This window comes from Anomalospiza imberbis, chromosome 5 (genome assembly GCF_031753505.1).
Source record: "Anomalospiza imberbis isolate Cuckoo-Finch-1a 21T00152 chromosome 5, ASM3175350v1, whole genome shotgun sequence".
Taxonomy (NCBI): domain Eukaryota; kingdom Metazoa; phylum Chordata; class Aves; order Passeriformes; family Viduidae; genus Anomalospiza; species Anomalospiza imberbis.
The window spans coordinates 1,993,266-2,014,271 of NC_089685.1; the positions used below are offsets into that span (position 1 = coordinate 1,993,266).

The 21,006-nt window shown below is 45.1% G+C and overlaps 1 protein-coding gene across 3 annotated transcripts in view; it reads right to left on the reverse strand.

Annotated features, from left to right (window-relative positions):
* EXOC4 (exocyst complex component 4) overlaps nt 1–21,006 on the reverse strand; it is a 309,715-nt gene that overhangs the window by 250,385 nt on the left and 38,324 nt on the right. For all 3 annotated transcript variants that reach the window (XM_068189371.1, XM_068189372.1, XM_068189373.1), the window contains exons 4-7: nt 20,048–20,232; nt 17,810–17,919; nt 9,383–9,626; nt 3,155–3,332 (exon numbers count right to left, since the gene is read on the reverse strand). In XM_068189371.1, the coding sequence (XP_068045472.1) occupies nt 3,155–3,332; nt 9,383–9,626; nt 17,810–17,919; nt 20,048–20,232 (717 nt within the window). The remainder of the gene's footprint in view (nt 1–3,154; nt 3,333–9,382; nt 9,627–17,809; nt 17,920–20,047; nt 20,233–21,006) is intronic.

Sequence of the window (21,006 nt, forward strand, 5' to 3'; positions counted from 1 at the left end):
AATAACTCCAAACAGTGTTTTCCTGAACAAGGCTGCTCTAATATTTTGACAAACTGCTTTTGTTTGTTTGTTTGTTTGTTTTCTAGCACTCCCCTACCAACTGGAATAGGTCACTCTGTGTTCTGTGTTATTCCTCCATTCTCAAAGAAGGTCAAAAATATTTCATATCTGCATGTTTTGTACCTCAACACTGCTCAACGCTGAGCCACCTCTCACACTACACCAGAGTGCCTGCTGCAGTTATTAGGGAGCTTTCAGAAACCCAGCTCCAAAAACGAGCTGCAGAAAACAACTCACCCCCCGCAAACCCCAATCTGCAGCCCACCACGAGCTCCTGTTATTTTGTGAAGACCTGGAGAGATAACCCTGCTGTAATGAATTTCACACGCAGAGATGCACAATGCACACGTACAGAACATGATCCCTGGGAACTGCACTCGTGTGAGATTGTTCTGCTGTGCTGACTAAATTCCATTCTTTGGGGCTTGAAGGAATGGCATCACTTCCCTCAGCCGCTTCCTCCAAGTTTTCAGCCTCCCCCAACAGCTTTAAACACTTTTAAACCTGAGTTTTCTCCTCCCTCTGCTGCAAACCTAAGATCTCCTCTCCAAAAATTATCCTTACAGAAAAAAAGCAGGCTAGAGATAATTTAGGCTTTGGGATCAAAGGTTTTCTTACACTCTAAGGTAAAAATATTTTAAGCCACTCCAGTGGAACTAAGGTACAAACACCAACAAGATTTTGAACAAAGAAATGCAGCATTTCCTCCCTTTCATGTCAGTCAATATTCTTCTCTTACCTTAAACCAGCAAGAGATCATGGATCTTAAAGTGCTGCTTTTACGCATTGTAAAAGCTCTTCTGGAAGCTTTTCCGACTCCCCCTGACACCCAAGAACAATGAAACCTTTCCAAGTGGGTTGTTTTTGTTTTTCTTGGCCAGATCCTGGTCAGGCACTGTCTGCCCAGCACAGAAAGCACTTTCACTCCTCAGTGCTCACACCTCCACAGGCTTTGAGTTCCAGCAGTGCTGTTCAGGAACAGCCAATAGAAATCACTCCAAATTTCACCACACACCAGACTGAACCCATCCCAAACTCCCACAGAGGACGGGAATATCCAGCCTTGATGTTCTGCTACACTGAAGGAACAATCTTGGGAGTGTTCTTACTCCAAGGTTTTGTCTTTCTGGAGCAAAATCTGCAGAACTCAAAGCTCAAAGTTTTTCTGGGCCTCATGGATCAAAGGAAGATGGCTGCAGATTCTCCATATCCTTAAATTTAATTCTTCTCTTTTATTCTTCCCTTATTTATTCCCACTTCAGTTGTGTGACTTTTTTTGTTGTTCAGAAAACCCCTCATGAAACTCTGGCTGGACATTTCCAAGCAAATTTTTGCAAGAACAGTACTGAAGGGAGCTGCAAGTTTGTGGCATAGGGAAAAGTGATGGGGATTTTTTTTGACAGTAATTCCTCTAGAAAGACAAATATGTGGGTAAGGAGTGAGTCTGTGAAGGGGATTGAAGGCCAACACCTTACATTCATCATGTCCAAATATTTAAAGTCATCGGAATATTTGGGTAAGGAAAAAAAAACTGCATCACTGCACAGTAAAACAATCCTGCAGAGCAACAGCTACAAACCAGCCCAAAACTGAAAAAGTGAGTTAGGGCAGGAGGCAGAGAGCATTTTCCATCACCAGCCCAGAGCTGGAATGACCAACATAAATCCATCCACCTCCTGTAAATAATGCCAGGCTCACTTCTTTGACCTCCTCTATCACATGGCAGGTGAAGTTCCCCATCTGTGCACTGTGTAGAAAGGCAATCTCCAAATAAATAAATAAAAGAAAATACTAAACACGTGTTGAGCATAACACAAAACATACAACACAGCAAGAATGGGAGAACAGCTGTGACAGATGAGAGCTCTGCTGCTTGAGAGAGCCACAGATCCCTGGGTGAGAGGCACAGCACCTGAATAAAGCCTATGCAAGGCACAGCTTTAGACTCTTGCAGTTAAGAGGAAGAATCAAATAAGAATTTGCTGCAAACACGCCGGCAGCCAAGTGTCTGAGCTGCCTAAACCCAGCCATAATGACAGCAGAAGACAAGCCATTAGAGCTGTGACACTTTATAAGACAGGCATGACATGGTAACACAGAACAAAAATGTCACTTTGAAAGCTGCTGATAAATCACTTGGTAGGCAAAAGGAATCAACCTTTCCAAACACCATAAGGATGACTCCACAGGATTTTTTTTTTTTTTTTGCTGATATTTAAGCTCTTTGGAGTTCTACAATCTGTTGTAAATGTGGCCACTTACCAAAAAAACCAAAGATAAATCCCAGCACTTCTGAGTGTTGAGCACAACAGGTATTCTCTGGCACGGTTCTAAAGAGGTTTTGTATTTATTTTTGTACTTTATGGGGATTTTTGTATTATTTTGTACTTGTTACAGCTATGCTCCAAGCTGAAAACACGCCCACATGAGGGATTCTGTGGAAACCCAGGGCACTGGGAATATTTCTCTGTCTGCTCTGGGGTGTCCTGACCCCCAGGGGGGCACTGACTTTGACCCTCATTCATGGAGAAAACTTCCTAAGCCTCAAAGTAAACTAGAATCCACAAAAATGTGAAATAGATTGTAGGGATTGTAGAGAGTAGTGTAGTATGTCACATGGGTGAGAAATATAGGTTTTAGGATTTTTAGTATGTTATAGATGGGTTCAAGATGGAGGGTACAGGGTGTTGTCTTGAGTTCCCTTCTTCTTTCTTCTTGTTCCTCTTTCTTCTTGGGTTTAGGTGGTGTCTTGTAATTGGGTAGAAAAATCCGCACTGCGGGTCTTTAGGGGTCAGTTATTGGGTTAGAAAGGAAAATAATTTAGGAGTCACTTCTTAATTGGGTAGCTCAGTTTTTGATTAGACTTAAAAGGCCTTGTAATAAGAGATTGTTGGCCATTTTTGTGCTGTTTTTCCTGCACGCAGAGTCTGGTGCAGACAGTGTGATGAAGTTTTGATAAGATAACAATAAACAGAAGCTGACGACCGAAAAAGTCCAGTGCCTCTCTCGTTCCTGGCACAGAACTGCTCCAGGAGGGTCTCCCCTGCCAGGGGAGCTGCCCAACTTGGGGCCAGCAGACTGACAGGATTCTTACCTGCAGCACATCCTGGATCTTCACCCACACGTCCACCATGTCGTAGAGCTTGATCTCCCCGTCGTACTGGCTGCAGGGGGAGGCCACTGTCTGCTGCAGGTGGCCCAGCACCACCGAGTGCGCGGCGGCCACGGCGTTGAACTTGTCAAAGAGCAGCTCCAGCAGCTCCAGCAGCAGCCTGGGAACCACAGAAACAGCTCTGCTCAGCTTCTGGAACGTTCCCCAGGCTCACAGCAGGGCAGGGGGACAGGGCACTGTGGTTTCATGTCCTGTTTCGTGACATGGGGAGGTCACCTCTCTCTGGGCTCAGGGGACTCATTTCAGCTCAGGTTTGCTGTCTGAACATTCCTGAGGATTTTTCTCCTCATTGCCTTCCCTACATAAGCATTGCTCACTTTAAAAGTGTCCTTTTTAGGGCTACAGGGGAGACAAAACCATTAATAACTCCACAGTGATTAAACTGGACTAACATAATATTAGAGCCCATTGTGAGACCCCAGGCAGGGAGGAAACAACCTCTTCTTCCCCCAGAAAAAAGCATGGGTCTCAGGGCAATAAAAACTGACTTATCCACACAACCAGGATAAAAGGAATTCTTTTTGAGTTATTAAATTAATATGGCATGTTTCAAAAGACAGGAAATACCAGAAAGGTAAAATATATCAGAAAGCTAAACACTGACAGAACAAGAGGACACAGTCACAAGCTACATCAGGGAAGGTATAGGTTGGATATTAGGAAAAAAATTTCACTGGAAGAATAATAAAGTACTGGAATTGTCTTCCCAGGCAGGTGGTCGAATCACCATCTCTGGATGTGTTAAAAAAAAAACTGGACATGGCACTTGGTGCTGTAGTCTAGCTGAGGTGTTAGGGCATAGGCTGGACTTGATGATCTTAGAGGTCTCTTCATCCTCATCATTCTGTGATTCTGTGATATCAACCCTCATCACTTGCCATGATTTTACTCCTATATTTGCTATAGCTGTAACATCATCTAAATGCACTGCACTGTACCTGCTCCTATGGTTCCCTAATGCCCAATTATCATAATTAAAGCACCTCTGCAAAGTCCTGAACAGTTTGTGACGAGGCAGCACCATCACACTTTTTACTGTTGGAGAACAGAAAAATCCCACCGGAGTTCACCGCCGTTTAATGAGCAACTCGAGTCCCCACGTAACCCCACCAAAACGTGAAGATAACACTTCCCAAATCCATATGTTAGGCACTTGTAGCTCTGACAGACAGGCTCCATCACATTTCCTGCAGCAGCTTTGCAGCCACCACATGCTCCAAGTCTGCCCAGCAGAAGCTGCAATCCCTAGGGCAGGACACAGCAGGGGCTGCTCCCACTCCTTCTCCAGCACCTCCAGTGCTCACAGGAACAGGGAATGGGTTTGGGGACACCCTCAAGATCATCCCTGGGCACTATCCCAGGCTGCTCCCAGCCCCAGGGTCCAGCCTGGCCTTGGACATTCCAGGGATCCAGGGGCAGCCCCAGCTGCTCTGGCAATTCCAGCCCAGCCAGGAATTCCCAATTCCCAAGATCCCATCCATCCCTGCCCTCTGGCAGTGGGAGCCATTCCCTGTGTCCTGTCCCTGCAGGCCTTGTCCCCAGTCCCTCTGCAGCTCTCCTGGAGCCCCTTCAGGCCCTGGAATGTGCTGGAAGCTCTCCCTGGAGCCTTCTCCTCTCCAGGGGAACATTTCCAGCCCTCTCAGCCTGACATTGGATCCATCTCCTCTCCAAGAAATTCATGGACCCAGGGGCTTCACTTGGAATCTCAGGAAACCATGAAGGGTCTCCCTTCCCTTTTCCTCTCTTTTCTGTCCCCATTTTCCATAAAGATCCCTCGGGATGGATTCTGAGTGTCCCAAATCCCAGAATCCCGGACCAGTTTGGGTGGGAAGGGACCTCAAAGCTCATTCCAGGGACACTTCCCGTTATCCAGGGTGCTCCAGTCCTTCCTTGGACATTGCAGGGATCCAGGGGCAGCCCCAGCTGCTCTGGCAATCCCAGCCCAGCCAGGAATTCCTAATTCCCAAGATCCCATCCATCCCTGCCCTCTGGCAGTGGGAGCCATTCCCTGTGTCCTGTCCCTGCAGGCCTTGTCCCCAGTCCCTCTGCAGCTCTCCTGGAGCCCCTTTAGGGGCTGGAATGTGCTGGAAGCTCTCCCTGGAGCCTTGCACCCTCAGCTCTCCCAGCCTGGCTCCAGCCCTCTGAATTAATCTGTGACCTTCTCAACTCAAAATTCTCGACTTTTCTTCATTTTTATTTTAATGATTTTAAATCTATACCATGTTTTGAGGCCAAGTATTACAGCAGGGTTCTGGCCACTTCTCTTTGAACTGCTAAGAGCTTCTATTGTAAGGAACAAAACACTCACTAGAGAAAGGCTTGAGCCATAGGAAACATTGGGCTTACTCTCTAATCACATCTGGATATTGAAATTCAGATCTTAGCTCTGATAAGAATGCTGGCTATCCAATAAAAATTGTTTTTTCTCAAAATCTTCAGAATTTCTAATTTATTTTTTTTTTTGAAGCTGACATTTCCCTAATTATTTTTTGGAAGGTTAGCTTGGGCCCTGAGCCACAACATCTGTAACAAAAAAAATAAAAGAGCCACAAAAATAAAGAGCCCCTGGAACCAAGATACCTATTCAAACAAAACCCAATAAATTGTGTATGGATCCCTTTTCTTGATATTTCGTAATAGCAGCAAATGCTAAAAAATGTGACATTATGGAACCAAATTAATTCTCTACCACTGAGAAAATGTTCTCGGTGCCAGCCCAGCTTCTTCCAACATCCCGTGGCAAAGTCAGTTATCTGTACACCTCCTTGCTGCCCCAGGAAAGAATGTTTTTGCAGAACTGAACTACCTGGAGAGCTGGACAAGTTCACTTTATTCTCACTGGGTGAGCCTGTGTCGCTCTTGGACACAAAATGAGCACACAGAAGCTCGGTAAGTTCAAAAGAGAAATAGACTCAGTTTTAGTCAAACATCTGCTATTTATAGAATTCCAAAGGTGACCGTGGGTTGGAGGATGGAATTACCACCTCTCCAACCACACTGGTCCAAAGATAATCAATCATTTCTCTCCACCCACAGAGAAATACAGAAACTATTCTATTTCTACATGAAATTGTGTGGGAGCTCTGACTCTCAAATATGTAAACATGATCAGAAGGCTAAGGAAGCTTTATGAGAACTTTAAAACTTTCAAAAGAACTCTGACTCAGTGTCGTGGTTTGACATGGAAGTGAATTTTTTCAGGAGGAGGAGTGTTTTGGAAGGTCTTCATCCTAGGTTTAGTGTCTGTGTTTTTTACAGTAGTAGTAGTTTAATAAAGTTTTTTTCTTTGTTATCAAGCTTGGGCCTGCTCTGCTCTGTTCCTGATCACATCTCACAGCAATTATTTAGAAAGGTGCATTTTCATGGGGGCGCTGGCATGGCACCAGTGTCGAACCATGACACTCTCAAATGTGTAAACATGATCAGAAGGCTAAGGAAGCTTTATGAGAACTTTAAAACTTTCAAAAGAACTATAAAAGAAAACTTGACACTTCTAAAAATCAGGGCAACAAGCCTGAACTTGTTTATGGAGCCATGACTGAGGCAATACTGCACTGATCCGATCCTTTTTGTTTGGAATTCCAGTGTCTCCCTGCTCCCACGTTCCAGACTGATGGACATGAAATCCCCCAGATCCACACTCCAGTGTCAGCAGCTGCCACCCCACTACGTGACATTGTGTATTCCCACATCTCCCTGCTTTCAGCTTAGCCAGCACCTCTTACCTTATTTCCTTTTCCCCAAAAGTCCTACAAATCTGTCAGGTCATTTTTGAAAGAAGGTGACCCAGAAGAGACAGAGGCAACGAGACAAAACCCATCAAATTGCATCAATATATATTGCAAATTGCATCAAACAGTCTGGCCTGGATGGGGTTGGGGCAGGGAGTGCCCTGAGCTGAACAGGGACATGCAGTGACAGGAAAATTTGTCACAGCCACCTCATAAGCCCTGCAGCCAGAGAGAGGGGAAATGTGTTGGGGACAGTGACACACACCCAGAAGGGACTTCCACGGTCCAGGCAATAATGGGAGTGAAGTGATGGCCAGAGAGGTGGCCTGGACACAATTCCTGTGTTTATTTCAAAGCCTGGAGATGAGGGCAAAAGTCAAAATATAATATGGACATGTAGAGAAAAGCACATGGAATCCAAGCAAGAGGATTTAGGAGCAAAAGTGTCAATCTCCCATCTCTTCATGCACTGTATTTTTAATGTTTCCTTACCAAAATGCCTCATAAATCTGTCCCTCAAGGCATCCACCCACATTGTTATTCTAAAGTGCAAACTCTTCCAAAATTCAGGAGAGTCCCACAGGTTTGTGCAGCAGCAGCCCAAGGAAACTCAACACAGCCTCTTCTGGGACATTTTGTCCTCCACAACTCCAGATAAGGATTTCTAAATGTGAAGGTGTGACTAATGAGCCACTAATTAAGGATAAGGCAATGGCAATTCCTATAGTTAAGCCTTTCTCCATAAACTTCTTTCAAGCACAGAGGTCTAAAAATGTTAGAGAATTTCCCTAAGCTTTAAAATTGTCCACTTAAAGCTGAGCTCAGCTGAAACGTGGTGAGATTCAGGCAGAGTTTTCAAACTTATCTTCCCTCAGGGACAAGGAGCTACTTGAAACCTGCTCCTGCCCTTCCTGAAGCTCTGAGGATCTGAGAGAGCACTCAAAGAGCCATCACAAACCAGAAAAATACTGAGTTTAAAAATCTGGGAGTAATTAACAATATTTTTATACACAGATGTAAAAGATAGCAGCACAAAGCTACATGGAAAAGCTTATTAAGGAAGGAAGGGAAAGAGAGTTAAATTTAAAAAGTAGGAAGAATGAGATCAGCAGTGGCTGTTATCAGATCTGCAGCTTTTCTGGCCAGGTTCTACAAATCATTTCTGTCTTGTACAACGAGAGGGGCTCTAAATCATTGCTGCATGGGGTCTCAAAATGAATTACACCAAAATTTCCCCAAGCAGATCATCAGCCTCATCCTCAGACACAGAATGGTTTGGGTTGGAAGGGACTTCAGGGATCATCTGACAGCCTCGTGAGCAGTTCAGCAGTGCTGGCACTGCATTGTGCTCAAATCTGGGGTCTTACAGAGCTCTGTAGAAGCAGCAGGTTGTTGTTCAGATTTATTTCTCCCCTGACAGTGGGAAAGTCTCTGAGCTTTGATTTAAAACCGAAGCTAATTTAAGGGGTGGGGACACCCTTCCATACTGTAATTTATTCTTTTCAATATAAATGAATTCACCTGCTTGCTGTAAACTTCACGTGTGATTTAGCTTTAGAACCAGTTCTAATTATGGCTGTATTCCACAAGAATTCAGGACACTTTCAATGGCTCTAGAATATGAGCATCTTAAAGGCTCACATTCTTCAACAGATGCCAAAACCCATTAAACCTTTGTGTGCCTCACTCAACCCTCTGGGCAGGTTAATGGCATTGATATATGATCTGATCCAATTTATCAATTCCAACAGACAACCAGGAGCCACACAACCTCTCCAGACTGGTTCATAAAACAAGTATCAAGAATATGTTACACTCCTGGCATCAGAAACTAAAATTCTGCCTTCTGACCCATCTAAAAAAAGCTCATTTTCACTGAGTTATCAGCAGAGTACCTCTACAATGTCTTCAAAACAGAATTGCTTCCACAGCAGGGCAAATGAGAGGAATTAAAAAAGGAGTTTTTATCAAGCTGATGTTTTCCTTGGGAGTGATTTCCCACTACAAATATTGCACATAATGAAGACACACACTTTACTTTTCTGCCCTCAATTCCCTTTGGACAATGATCATGACAATGTGGAGATGACTATTTCAGCTGGAAGAGATTCCTGCTGGAATCCTTTTGTTCCAAAGGCCAGTTCCAGTGAATTCTGAGGAGCAGCACAAACACAGTGCTCAGCTGGCTTCCACACCTTGCTATTAATGTAAATGGGGCTGCAAAACAATTAGAGACTTGGCCATACATTTGTGATAGAATTAGTTCCATACATGACTTCAAAGCCTTGCACCTGCATCAGCTTAATTGGACTCTGCTACACTCGAAATCACCGAGCTGAATTTTCTCATTTCAAATTATATTATCAATTAGGATTTTTTTTTTTCAGCAATCAAGGGCTGGGAGTTGAAATCTCCTTACCTAGGCTGATTTTCCTGGGAAATGTTCTCCCCTCTCTGGTACCCACTGTCAGCCACCTGAGTGGTGGAGCGCTTCACAATCTGCTTGAGCTCCTGTTCCAAGCGATCCTGGATGGCTTTCACTGTTTCTGGGATTTTCTTCAGCTTGGCCAGCCCCTTGATGAGGATTCCCATGAAGACAGCGCTGTTCTCCTCTGGATCCAGGTCCGTGTCCTCTTTGATTTCCAGAAGGCTGCAGTCTCGCACTGGAAGAGATTTTAATCCCAGGTTTTATCAATTGAACCCAACAGCAGCACCCTGAAGAAGCAGCACGGGAGCTCCTCCGGCTTCTCAGAACTCCCAGCACGTGGAGGATGAAGGATGAACAAGGAAACCAGAAACACTGGGATTTTGAGGGGAAGCAGTGAATGTTTCTGTTTGCCTGAGGGCTTCCCTGGACATAAACACAGCAGCCTGCACACTGGATTGATTTAGGAACAACTCATGGTGTAAATTCCATGTTAGGAAATAGAGGAAGTCTGCTGCAATTAAGATATTCATAAATGAGAAGGTACAATATCCCTACAAATCCCCTGAATGTGTTTCAAGGAGCTGAACCCCCCTCAGTTTCCACCCCAGCTGGTTTTCCTTGCTATTTTCTTCACAAGAGAGGAATTTTCATTACAAACACTATCAAGCTTAAGAGACTGCTGATGAATTCAGCAAAGTTTGCACTGCCGAAGTGACTGATTGTTTGATTTTATCTTTTTCTGCTTTATTACGTCTGTCAAGGGGTTGATGAAGTTCCTCAAATCTTCCAGCAAGGCTTCTAGAAGGGTAAAGTGAGAAGAATTAGAGAGGATATTGCAGATATGGTCCTGAAGTAACAGGGACTGCACAGGGAGAAATCCTGTTGCTAAGCGACAGGGGATGGGAAAAGCAAGAGAGACTCTGCTTGTTCTAAGTAGGTTCATTAAGGAACATTTCTTAATTTACAGATAACACCCAGCAACAACAAAAGCGTGGCTCTGTTAAAGACTGGGTGAAACATTTAATAAATATATTTAAACACTTATGTGAAGTAAGTGTTTTCAAGGCAAAGTGAATTAAAAGCATCTTGGAAGATCTACAGCCACTCTGTGCCATCCACCATGCCAGATCCTTGGATCAAAATTAAAACCCAAAGGCTGTTTTATCTGACTGGGGCTGAGCTCTGAAAAGGCTGCTGGGTGACAGATGACTCCCGTGGTTTCAACTCCTCAACAGATTTTTTTTTTTTTACTGTGAAACTTTTCCAAGAAGCTGAAGAAATGTCAAAAGATCCAGCAGAAGGGTGGAAGGAACGTGGCAGGAGTGAGGAATGGCACAGGGAGCTGCCTGAAGCTGGGCTCTGACCAGAGGAGCAGCACCGGGGCTATGGTAGAGCAAGATCAAGAAAACAACAGCCCAAGCATGGTGCCAATTTATAAATAATCACAAAAAATGGGTGCCAGTTTATACCACCTCAGGCTCAATCAATCAAGAGGCTGCTTCTTCCTGCAGTGTGATCCCAAACTCTGCACCTCTGGCTCAAACCAAGCTCATGGCTCACACAGTCTCACATTTGAAGCCAGAGCAGCAGGTGAGAGTGAGGTGAGGATGGACCCAGCCTGGAGCCAGCTGGGAGAGCTGGGAATGCTCCCCTGGAGAGAGAGGAGAAGGCTCCAGGGAGAGCTTCCAGCACATTCCAGGGCCTGAAGGGGCTCCAGGAGAGCTGCAGAGGGACTGGGGACAAGGCCTGCAGGGACAGGACACAGGGAATGGCTCCCACTGCCAGAGGGCAGGGATGGATGGGATCTTGGGAATTGGGAATTCCTGGCTGGGCTGGAATTGCCAGAGCAGCTGGGGCTGCCCCTGATCCCTGGAATGTCCAAGGCCAGGCTGGACCCTGGGGCTGGAGCAGCCTGGGACAGTGGGAGGTGTCCCTGCCATGGCAGGAGGGTTGGACTGGATGACCTTTAAAAAGACCCTTCCAGCTCCAAACTATTCCATGATCCTCTGACAATGAACACCAGGAAGATCAAACAGTGCTTTTTTTTCTCTCTCACACACGCTTCTTTCAATTAAATGTGAGCAAGTTACAGGACAAGCAACTAGAAACACTCAGAACTTGTTAATTAAAAAAAAAAAAAATCAAGAAAAGCAAAGATAAAATAAAGACATTTCAAACACCAATTGGAATTTAACAACTGGATGCAGAACTGTTCCTGCTCAAAGCTCTGCTCCATCACAGACCTTTCACCCCACAAAGCTGCAAAGGACTTTGTGGCTGCAGGCCTGGTCTCTGCCCACTCTGTTATTGTTATTTGTTATTCTCCAAAACCCACAGCAAAACTCAGGCACAGATACAGAGAATGAGCTCTTTGGAACCAGAGCTGTGAAAAAACACTGGAAATGCTACAGGAAGAAAGGTTTAGCCTATTCTTTTAAAAAAAAAAACCCTAAATATCTTGTTTCTCTGAGTTCAATACAGATATTTCCCAGCCTCTCAGAGGACAGGTCCTGTCATCAGGCTGCACCCCCTCTGTAAGCAGCTTGTAAATTATTCTTAATATCACACAATGAACACCCAAGAGGGAGGAAATGGAGTTGTAGCCAAATGTGAGGAGAGCATTTAAGAGGAGTAAAAGCAGCAATCTTGCTGAGAACTCTGCCAGCACACCGAGACAAACTCTTCCATTTTCAAAAGAGCAAACCAATTTCCAGCATCCCCAAGTAGTCAGGACATTGATTTACATCTCTCACAAACAAGAGCCAAGTGAGCAATTCGATATCTGGGAGCTGCACACGGGGCTGGAGGCTCTGTCAGATCTGGTTGTTTGATAAAACAGTGGGAACCTATTTTCAGTGTGTTCCCTGCACATTGTCCCTATTAAACAGGAGCCCTGGGTAGCTCTGGGGGCCCATTTATCTGTGAGATCTGACAAGATCCCAACCCTGGATAACTGTCCTGCCTTTTCCTCCTGTCTTTCACACTTCAAACATCCTCTCCTGCTATTTAATGTCATCAAGGGGCTGTTTGGCCACAAAGCTTTGGCCCAGGAACAAGCTCCTCCTGTCCCCTTCCTCTTCCAGAAAGGCATCAAAGGACCCTGGCATTTATTAAGGAGTTCAGCTGGAAATTTGTAGCCCCACGTGCTGCTCCCTGTGGGCAGAGGAGTCCATGGTTGAGGAAAGCTGTCCCTGGAGATCAGCTCTCCAGAAGGGAGAGCTTTATTTACTCCTAAACTGGGAACATGAATAACTTTGTTATTCTTTGGGATGGAGAAGTTATTCCCAGCTTTGATTCTTGGAAGGAAGTGGGGGGAGAGCAGATCTGCCACCTTGGACTGTCAGAGGGCAGACTGGGTTTGTCCAGGAGCCTGGCTGAGACTCCCTTGGGAGCCTGTCCTGCAGGGCAGAGGGGTCCAGGAAGGCTGGACATCCTTCAGGAAGGAAATCCTAAAGGCACAGGAGCAGCCTGTCCCAATAAGCCAAGGCAGGAAAAAGACCAGCCTGGCTGGACAGAGAGCTTTGACTGGAATTTAGGGGAAAAGGAGAGTTCCTGGCCTTTGGAAGAAGCAGAAGGTAGCCCAGAAGGAACAGAAGGACGTTGTGAGGTTGCGAAGGGAGAAAATAAGAAGGGCCAAAGCCCAGCTAAAACTTAACCTGGTTACTGCTGTAAAGGACAATAATAATATTTCTATAAACACATCAGCAAGCAAAGGTGGGCCAGGGAGAATCTCCAACCTTTTCTGGATGTGGTGGAAATCTGAGGCTGAGGCACCAAATGCCTTCTCTGTCTCAGTCTTTAACAGCAAAACCCTGTTCTCAGGGCAGCCAGGGGAAAGCAGGGATGGGGAGCAGAACAAAGCCCAGAATGCAAGGGAAATGGTCAGTCCACACCACTCACAGGTCCCTCGAGCAGATGGGATCCACCCAAGGGCTCTGCTGAGCTTTTTAAGCCTCCATGTCCTGGGCTGTAAGATGTGGGACTATTCTATCCCCATCTGTCAGAGGTGGGGCAGTTCTCTGCTGCTCCTGGGGCAGTTTTCTTTATCTCTCCCACACCCAATCCTCCCTCCAGGAGATCTCTGCTGTTCATGGCCACTGAGTGTCCCTGCAGGGCTGAGAAAATTCCATCATCCCATGGGGAGATGCTCCGCCCAGGGGAGGAGCCAAGCATTCCTACCTGGATCCAATCTGACTCCTGCAACACCACAGCAGCCTTTGCCCACTTCATTCCCAGAGGAGCAGCTTTCTTCTCCACTGCATTCCCAGAGGGAGCCCAGGCCCATCTCCAGCAGCCCTGGAGCTTCAGAGGAAAACTCCAGCCTTGTCCAGGATCCCTGCTCCAGCAGAAGCACAGCTGGCACTGCAGGAGGGCTGAGCCACCATGGGATGGGACTGCTGCCACCTCCCTGACCCACAGGGGGTCAGCTCTGTTCTGACTCTGGCAGTGGGTTGTTTTCTGTTTTGTACTATTGCATTTGTATTTTTAATTTTCCCAGTAAAGAACTGTTATTCCTATTCCAATATCTTTGCCTGAGAGCCCCTTAATTTCAAAATTACAACAGTTCAGAGGGAGGGGGTTTGCATTTTCCATTTCTGGGGAGGCTCCTGCGTTCCTCAGCAAACACCTGTCTGTCCAGCAGATCATCTCCCACCCAACCCAGTGTCACTGCTGGGGGTGCCCTGGATCCCCTCACCAGGTCATTGATGAAGGTTAAACAGCTTTCTCCAGGAGAATGTTCTGGGAAACAAAGGCTTGACCAAAGTCTAGCTAGAGCTGACACATCCCCCAGCCTTTCCCTCATCCTCCAAGGGGGTCACTTTGTCCACAGAAGATGAGGTTGGTCAAGCAGGACCTGCCTTTCCTGAACCCACTCTGACTGGGCTGATCCTCTTGTCCTAACAAAGTCTGCAAACCTCTTGTGAAGCAGAACATTTAAATACACCCTAACAAAAGCCTTCTAAGACAACAGCTTGAAGGAATGATGATTTTGCCACACTCTCTAATACAATTGCAGCCATTTTCACAAATTTCTCTTTTCCAAACCATTTTTCACCTGAAAATGCTCAGCTCTGTGTTCAAGCAGGCAAAAGTTGAGCTGTGGGTGAAGTCCCTAAAAGCTGAACCATGTGTAACAGCCAGAGTTACAGAGGGAGGAGTTTCCTGATCCCTGCTCTGATGATGCCCTACAAAAACCTCTGTTCCAACTGGAATTCATTTGCTCGGTGCTGCCATTTCCCAAGGAACCAACCTGCTGCAAGGAGCTTTTTAACAGCTCCGTTCTGATCCCTAAAAACCCAACTTTGGGAACTCATTTAAGCAAAGCAGCTGAAAAAAAAGGCTCTTGGGTCTTGTTTTTCATTCCAGTGAACAGCCAAAATTTGCTGCTCCTCATTATGAAGGTTTCATTATCCACGGGCTTTTATGGGAGTCTTGCAAAATGGAATGTACTATTTTCCATGATTTATGTCCTCCTGGTGATATCCTTTGTACCTTCAATCCTTCCAGAGAAAAGCACACGAGTTCCTGGTGGCCCAAAGGCATAATTTCAGATTTGAAGGAACATCACCTGCTAATTCCTGGTGCTGAATCCTTGTTCTGACACCTTCATGGAGCTACAAATGGGCAGCTCCTGGAGAAATGGGTCCTGGGAAGATTACGGGAATTTTCTGCTCTGCATCACTGCCAAACCCAGAAGAAAGCCCACTTCAAAATCCTCCTAATCTATACAAGCATCATAATTAAGTCTCCAAATAAAAAAATAAGTGGATTGTAGCCAGTTATTTGATGTTGGGACCACACAGAGGAACAACTCATGAAATTTCACAGAAAGAGCAATTATGTGTTACTTTCCTGGCTTTCACCACATGGACCTAAAATCTCCTTGATTTTCCCTTTTCTTCCTCAAACACATTCCCAGATCATTCAGTTCTGAGAAGAAATGATAAAGGGAATTTACCCAGGTCATAGGAAGAGAAGAAATCTTCTGAAGATTTATTGAGCATGTTTGGAGCAGAGACACCTGTGACAACGAACTGGCACAATGGCATTTTTTAGATTCACCTTGAAAATTGGATATTCCAAGCTCTGGCTCCTGCAGGGATCCTGCAGAAGCAGGTTTGGAGGTCTCCACGTGTTGTCACAGAAGTCTCTGGTTCTTGAAGAAAGAGAGCCAGGAGCAGTTCCTAGACCTGACCTTAGAACCACCACACTGCCTGGCCCTACAAACTCTTTTTGCTCCAAAGAACCATTGAAATAAATCAGCAATTCAGCATAAAATCTACATATCTCACCCACAGCAGTATTTATGAGCTGCCACCACCAGCTCATCTTCTGCTGGATTTCTAAGAAGTATTGTCCCAGATTTCCCAGGAAAAGGCACTCTTGTGTTTGCGAGCACGTTTTAGAGTTCCAGGAAGAGCCTGGCAAAGCAGGAACCTTCCTAAATACCCTTCAGAGTACAGAAAGTTCAAGCAGAGAAATAGAAATTTATTCCTCTGAACTGGCATGAAGGGAAAGTGTTACTGGTGAACTGCCACATCTCCAATCCTCAGGTGAGCATTTCCAAAGGATTTGTTTATTTTTCGTGCAGCAGGAACAGCTTTAATTTCCTTATAAAGATTCTACAGCACAAGGTAACATCTCCTCTGGGAAGGGAGTGCAGGAAGGACTCCAAATTTTGGTATCTTTGCTGGGATGGGATGAATGAGTCAGTGCTTTAGAATGACACCCATTAATATGCACAGACACTTTGTTTCATCAACAAAAAGCCAAATAACTTAAGTGACTACAGGCAGAAACAGCTTTTGTTATGCATAGGCATAAGTTTGAAATTCTCTGCTAGTTGTTCAGTCCTGGAAAAGGCTACTTTTAAATAAAATTACAGGGGAAAAAATCTACATAAGTACATTGTGCACTTGAAGCAGAACCATCTGCATATTTTATGCCGATGAAATGTTTTCTGTTAGAATCCACATCTTTGCCAGGCTGAGGGACACTTGCCCAGCACTTCACTGAGTGATGCAGAGCACGAGAAGGAGCCAAGGAAAAGATTTTCTGGTGCATTGGGTGAGAAGAGCAAGAAGAGATCTGCTAAAAAAGTGATCAAGAGGGGCATCTCCTGCTCTGTTCCGCAGCCGTGAGGTGGGAGATCCCCATCAGCTCCACAACTTCAGGCTTTTTGGGTTTTATTACTATGAAGAAGAGCAATATTTTAGGGGGAGAAAGCAGCAGACACTATAAATATCACTGAAAAAGGAATATTTTAACATTTAGAGGGGTTGGAAGTAGATGGTCTATCAGGTCCCTTCCAACCCAAACCATTCTATTTCCAGTGGTGAGGCTGGGATTCAGGTTTTTGTGGTTTATTTCCTCAGTTCCTCAAAATCCTGTGATCTTTTGCAAGAAAACTGAACTGAACTTCCCACTGATCACAGAGCAGAACAGAAATTCTTAAGATTTTCCCTCAGAATTTTCATATGTTTCTTCTCTTTCAGATTTTGAGTGACCAGGCTGCAGTTTCCAGCTCTGCAAGTTTGTGATTTCTCACAAACCTCCAGGACACAGAAAAACAGCCCCAGGCTCCAAGACCAGCCTGGCAGGAGCAGAGCAGAAGAACAAAACCCTTCCAGGAGCAGAAGATAAGAGTAATCAAATGGAACAATCTGGGAGGCAAGTGTGACAAAACTAGAAACAAAAGGACAAAAGAATTAATAAGGCTGAAAAGAGAAGGAAATATTCTCTGCATTTGAGGAATACTGAAACAGTCAGGTTTGAAAGGGGGAACAGACTGGAGGTCACTTCTGTATTATTCATCAAGGACAACCCCACTTATTAATCTCCTGAAACAATACAAAGATTAATTTCCCCTCTCTGCAGCCCTTCCAAAGCCTCAGACAAAAGTCCCAGAGTTTTTTCCTGGGTGTTTGTTGCAGTAACAGGAATAAAAGATCAGCCCCAGATTATTCCTGTGTACAGCCAGACCTTTAGTCAAAGTTACAAAGCTCCCACAAGGAACAGATTTGACCTTTTGGCTCCCACACAATAAAAAACTTCAGTAATATCTACACGAAGCTGGCTGCCTGCAGTAAATAATGCTGAGGAAACCACACAGAATGAACCCACTGCAAATCTCTGCAGCTCAAAATATCAAGAGCATGATCAAGGTGAGAACAGGCACAGGAAACTGAGTGGATTTAAGAAGCTGGTGGGGGTTAGGAGAGAGAAAAGATGATTTTCCATGAGGAAGAAAAGCCAAGTTCTGCCCCTGGACACAGCACCCACTCGTTCTGTGTCACTGCAGAAATCACCTCCCAGGTTTTTGTCTCCCCTGAGCCATGAGGGGATGACCTACCCCCTCCTACTCCAGCAAAATCAGCTGAAGATCTACAAATGAATATATATGGCTTAAATACTCACTGCTGGAGCTTCCAGGAGTACTGAACTGGGAAGTCTCAAGGAATTTCCGAGGTGTAGATAAATTAGTGACATCCATCAGAGGCACAGGAGAGGCGTCTTTCACGAGGGACCTGCGTGAGGGAAAAAGAATTAAAGCAAGCAGATTATTATTTACAATATTTATTCACAACAAATAATCCACAGATTAAGCCTAATAGATGTTCCCATTTCCATGCCTTCTGTCAACTTTTTAATCCTCCAAACTTCTTTATTCCCACCAGAAACCTCCACCCTTTTTTCCTGCCCTTCAGATTCCTGTTTTGAGCCCACCCATGTGCATCACTCCCCAAATGAACCTCCTTACTCAAAGATTAAAACATTAAAAAAATTCACATTGTATTAGTTGCCAAAAATGTGTCACAGTGCCCCAGCTGCTGGACGTGGCAGGGGGACACAAGCAAGAAAGCATTTTTAGCAGAAAGAATTGTGGAAGGCTCCTACAGTGGAGCTCAGGATGTTTGCTTAGAGGTCAAAATGCTCATGGAAATGTGAAAAAACAAAGGTTAAGCTTGGTGTCCTGCAGAAGAACCATCCAAAGCAAAAAGACACCCTTGCTGCAAGAGTTCCTGTTATCAAATATCCACAATGTGCATCAGGGAAAGTGAAAAAAAGAGAATCCAGAGTAAGAAGAAGGTCCCTGTAGCAGCCACAATAGCACAGTTAATTAGCAGTTCCCCCAGTCTGGGTACACCAAAGCTTTGTGGCTGTTTTTAATTAAGAAGATGAGTAAGGAAGAGACTGATGACTTGCTAGCAATCCTCCTTCCTAGAAATTTCAATTTCAACCAATCCTTTCCTCCATAAATTCCTTTAATGCAACTGGTTATCTTGCCTTGCACTTTTGGCAAGAAGATTTTTGTTCATTCTCACAATAAAATGCTCATTTATCCGTTCTCTTCATCTCTATCAAGTGCTGGCTCATCTTTTGCTCCCCACCGCTCCTACTCTGCAAAAATTACCTCCCAACATTGTCTCTCTCTTTTCCAGCCACTTTCTTCCTTCCCTGCAGCAACTCAGAATTAGCAAAATCAGGAAAAAATAGCCTATATTAACTAAATTTCCACTGACCACAGGCACCAACTGGGTAAGAAGTTTTAACACCTTTAAAACACCTGGGAAACACATCAAAACCAACATATTTCAGCTCAGACACTTATGTATTGTGGCCTCCATCTCATCACCTTATGGTTGTCTGGGAGGCTTTTAAAACTTGGATATTTCCTAGAAAATGAGAAGCGTTTCCCTGACCTGAGCCTCATGACCATGACATTTGTAGGAGAGGGATAAGATCAGGGAAGGGAGAGAATGCACAGAGGAGCTGTGGGAAGCAGCAAAACCCCAAGAGAAGCACTGAGAAAAGCAAAAGAACACGAATGGGGCTCGGAGGTGCATCAACAAATCTGAATTTTCTGCTCTCCACAGCCACAGTGCTGAGGGATTTGCATGTGTCTTAGGTTGGAAATGGGGGTGTGCATTCTATCCCCATCTGTCAGAGGTGGGGCAGTTCTCTGCTGTCCATGGGGCAGTTTTCTTTATCTCTCCCACACCCAACCCTCCCTCCAGGAGATCTCTTCTGTTCATGGCCACTGAGTGTCCCTGCAGGGCTGAGAAAATTCCATCATCCCATGGGGAGATGCTCCGCCCAGGGGAGGAGCCAAGCATTCCTACCTGGATCCAATCTGACTCCTGCAACACCACAGCAGCCTTTGCCCACTGCATTGCCAGAGGAGCAGCTTTCTTCTCCACTGCATTCCCAGAGGGAGCCCAGGCCCATCTCCAGCAGCCCTGGAGCTTCAGAGGAAAACTCCAGCCTTGTCCAGGATCCCTGCTCCAGCAGAAGCACAGCTGGCACTGCAGGAGGGCTGAGCCACCATGGGATGGGACTGCTGCCACCTCCCTGACCCACAGGGGTCAGCTCTGTTCTGACTCTGGCAGTGGGTTGTTTTCTGTTTTGTACTATTGCATTTGCATTTTTAATTTTCCTAGCAAAGAACTGTTATTCCTATTCCCATATCTTTGCCTGAGAGCCCCTTAACTTTAAAATTATAATTATTCGGAGGGAGTAGGTTTGCATTTTCCATTTCTGGGGAGGCTCCTGCCTTCCTGAGCAGACACCTGTCTGTTCAAACCAAGACAGCATGGCAGAAATGCAAGCGTGGGGTGCCAGCTTTGTGGCTGGGGACGTGGAAGGCTGTCCCACCCGAGGCGCGCTCTGTCCTTGCCGCGCTGCCCCACGCGGTTGGTGGATTTGATGTAGAGGTGCCGGTGCAGTTCGTCGATCAGCACCAGGTGCAGGTTCATCTTCTTGCTGTGCAGCTCCAGCCTCAGGTCACTCAGCCCCTCCACCTGCAGGAGGGGACCCTCCAGGGAATCCACTGCTGACACCTGTGGGGAAAACAAGGGGACAGTTTTTAGACTTCCATTCGTTCGACTCTCGCCATCAATTTGTTTGGTTTTGTGATTTTCCTCTTGGATTAGGGGACTGTCTGAATCTCAGGATGATCCTGTCCTTAAAACCCTACTAAAGCAGAGAATCTTGAAGTAATATTTCTTTATTTCTATTCCCAAATAAATTATATAGAAGGGCTCCAACGTCCAAATAATTCAGATTTAATGTGCAGCCTTCAAATATTAAGCATATGTATAAAACAAGTTAGTGAAAACACAGTTCTTAAATAAAAATCAAAGCATGGTTTATCCCCAAATAAGAGGATTATTAAGTAGAAAAGTGTTAGAAGAAGATAGTGACAAATAGTGTTTGATGGTTGCTATTCTTTCCATTACAGAAACACCAAAAAAACCATTATTCCAAATTTTGCAAATGGGGAGGAAATGGCTTAAATTTAATTTGTTCAAACTCATGACTGAAAAAGCTTAGAAGGCCTCATCCTTTAGGCTGCACAAGGGTTGTGTCCTGTGGCTACACCATTTGAATATCTGAAATCATGACCAGCTGACATCCTATGGGCACTTAAATTTCCTAATTTTCTTTTCTATCCTAAAAATAAATGTGGGCAAAAGCCAAACACAGACAAAACCCACCAGGAATGACAGATCAGTGCCTAAAAGCAACACTCTCACTGTGCATCCCTCCCAGTTGGTTTTCTATTTAACAGAGATTTCCAGTTACCAATAAATAAATGATAGCATCCCTCTGCA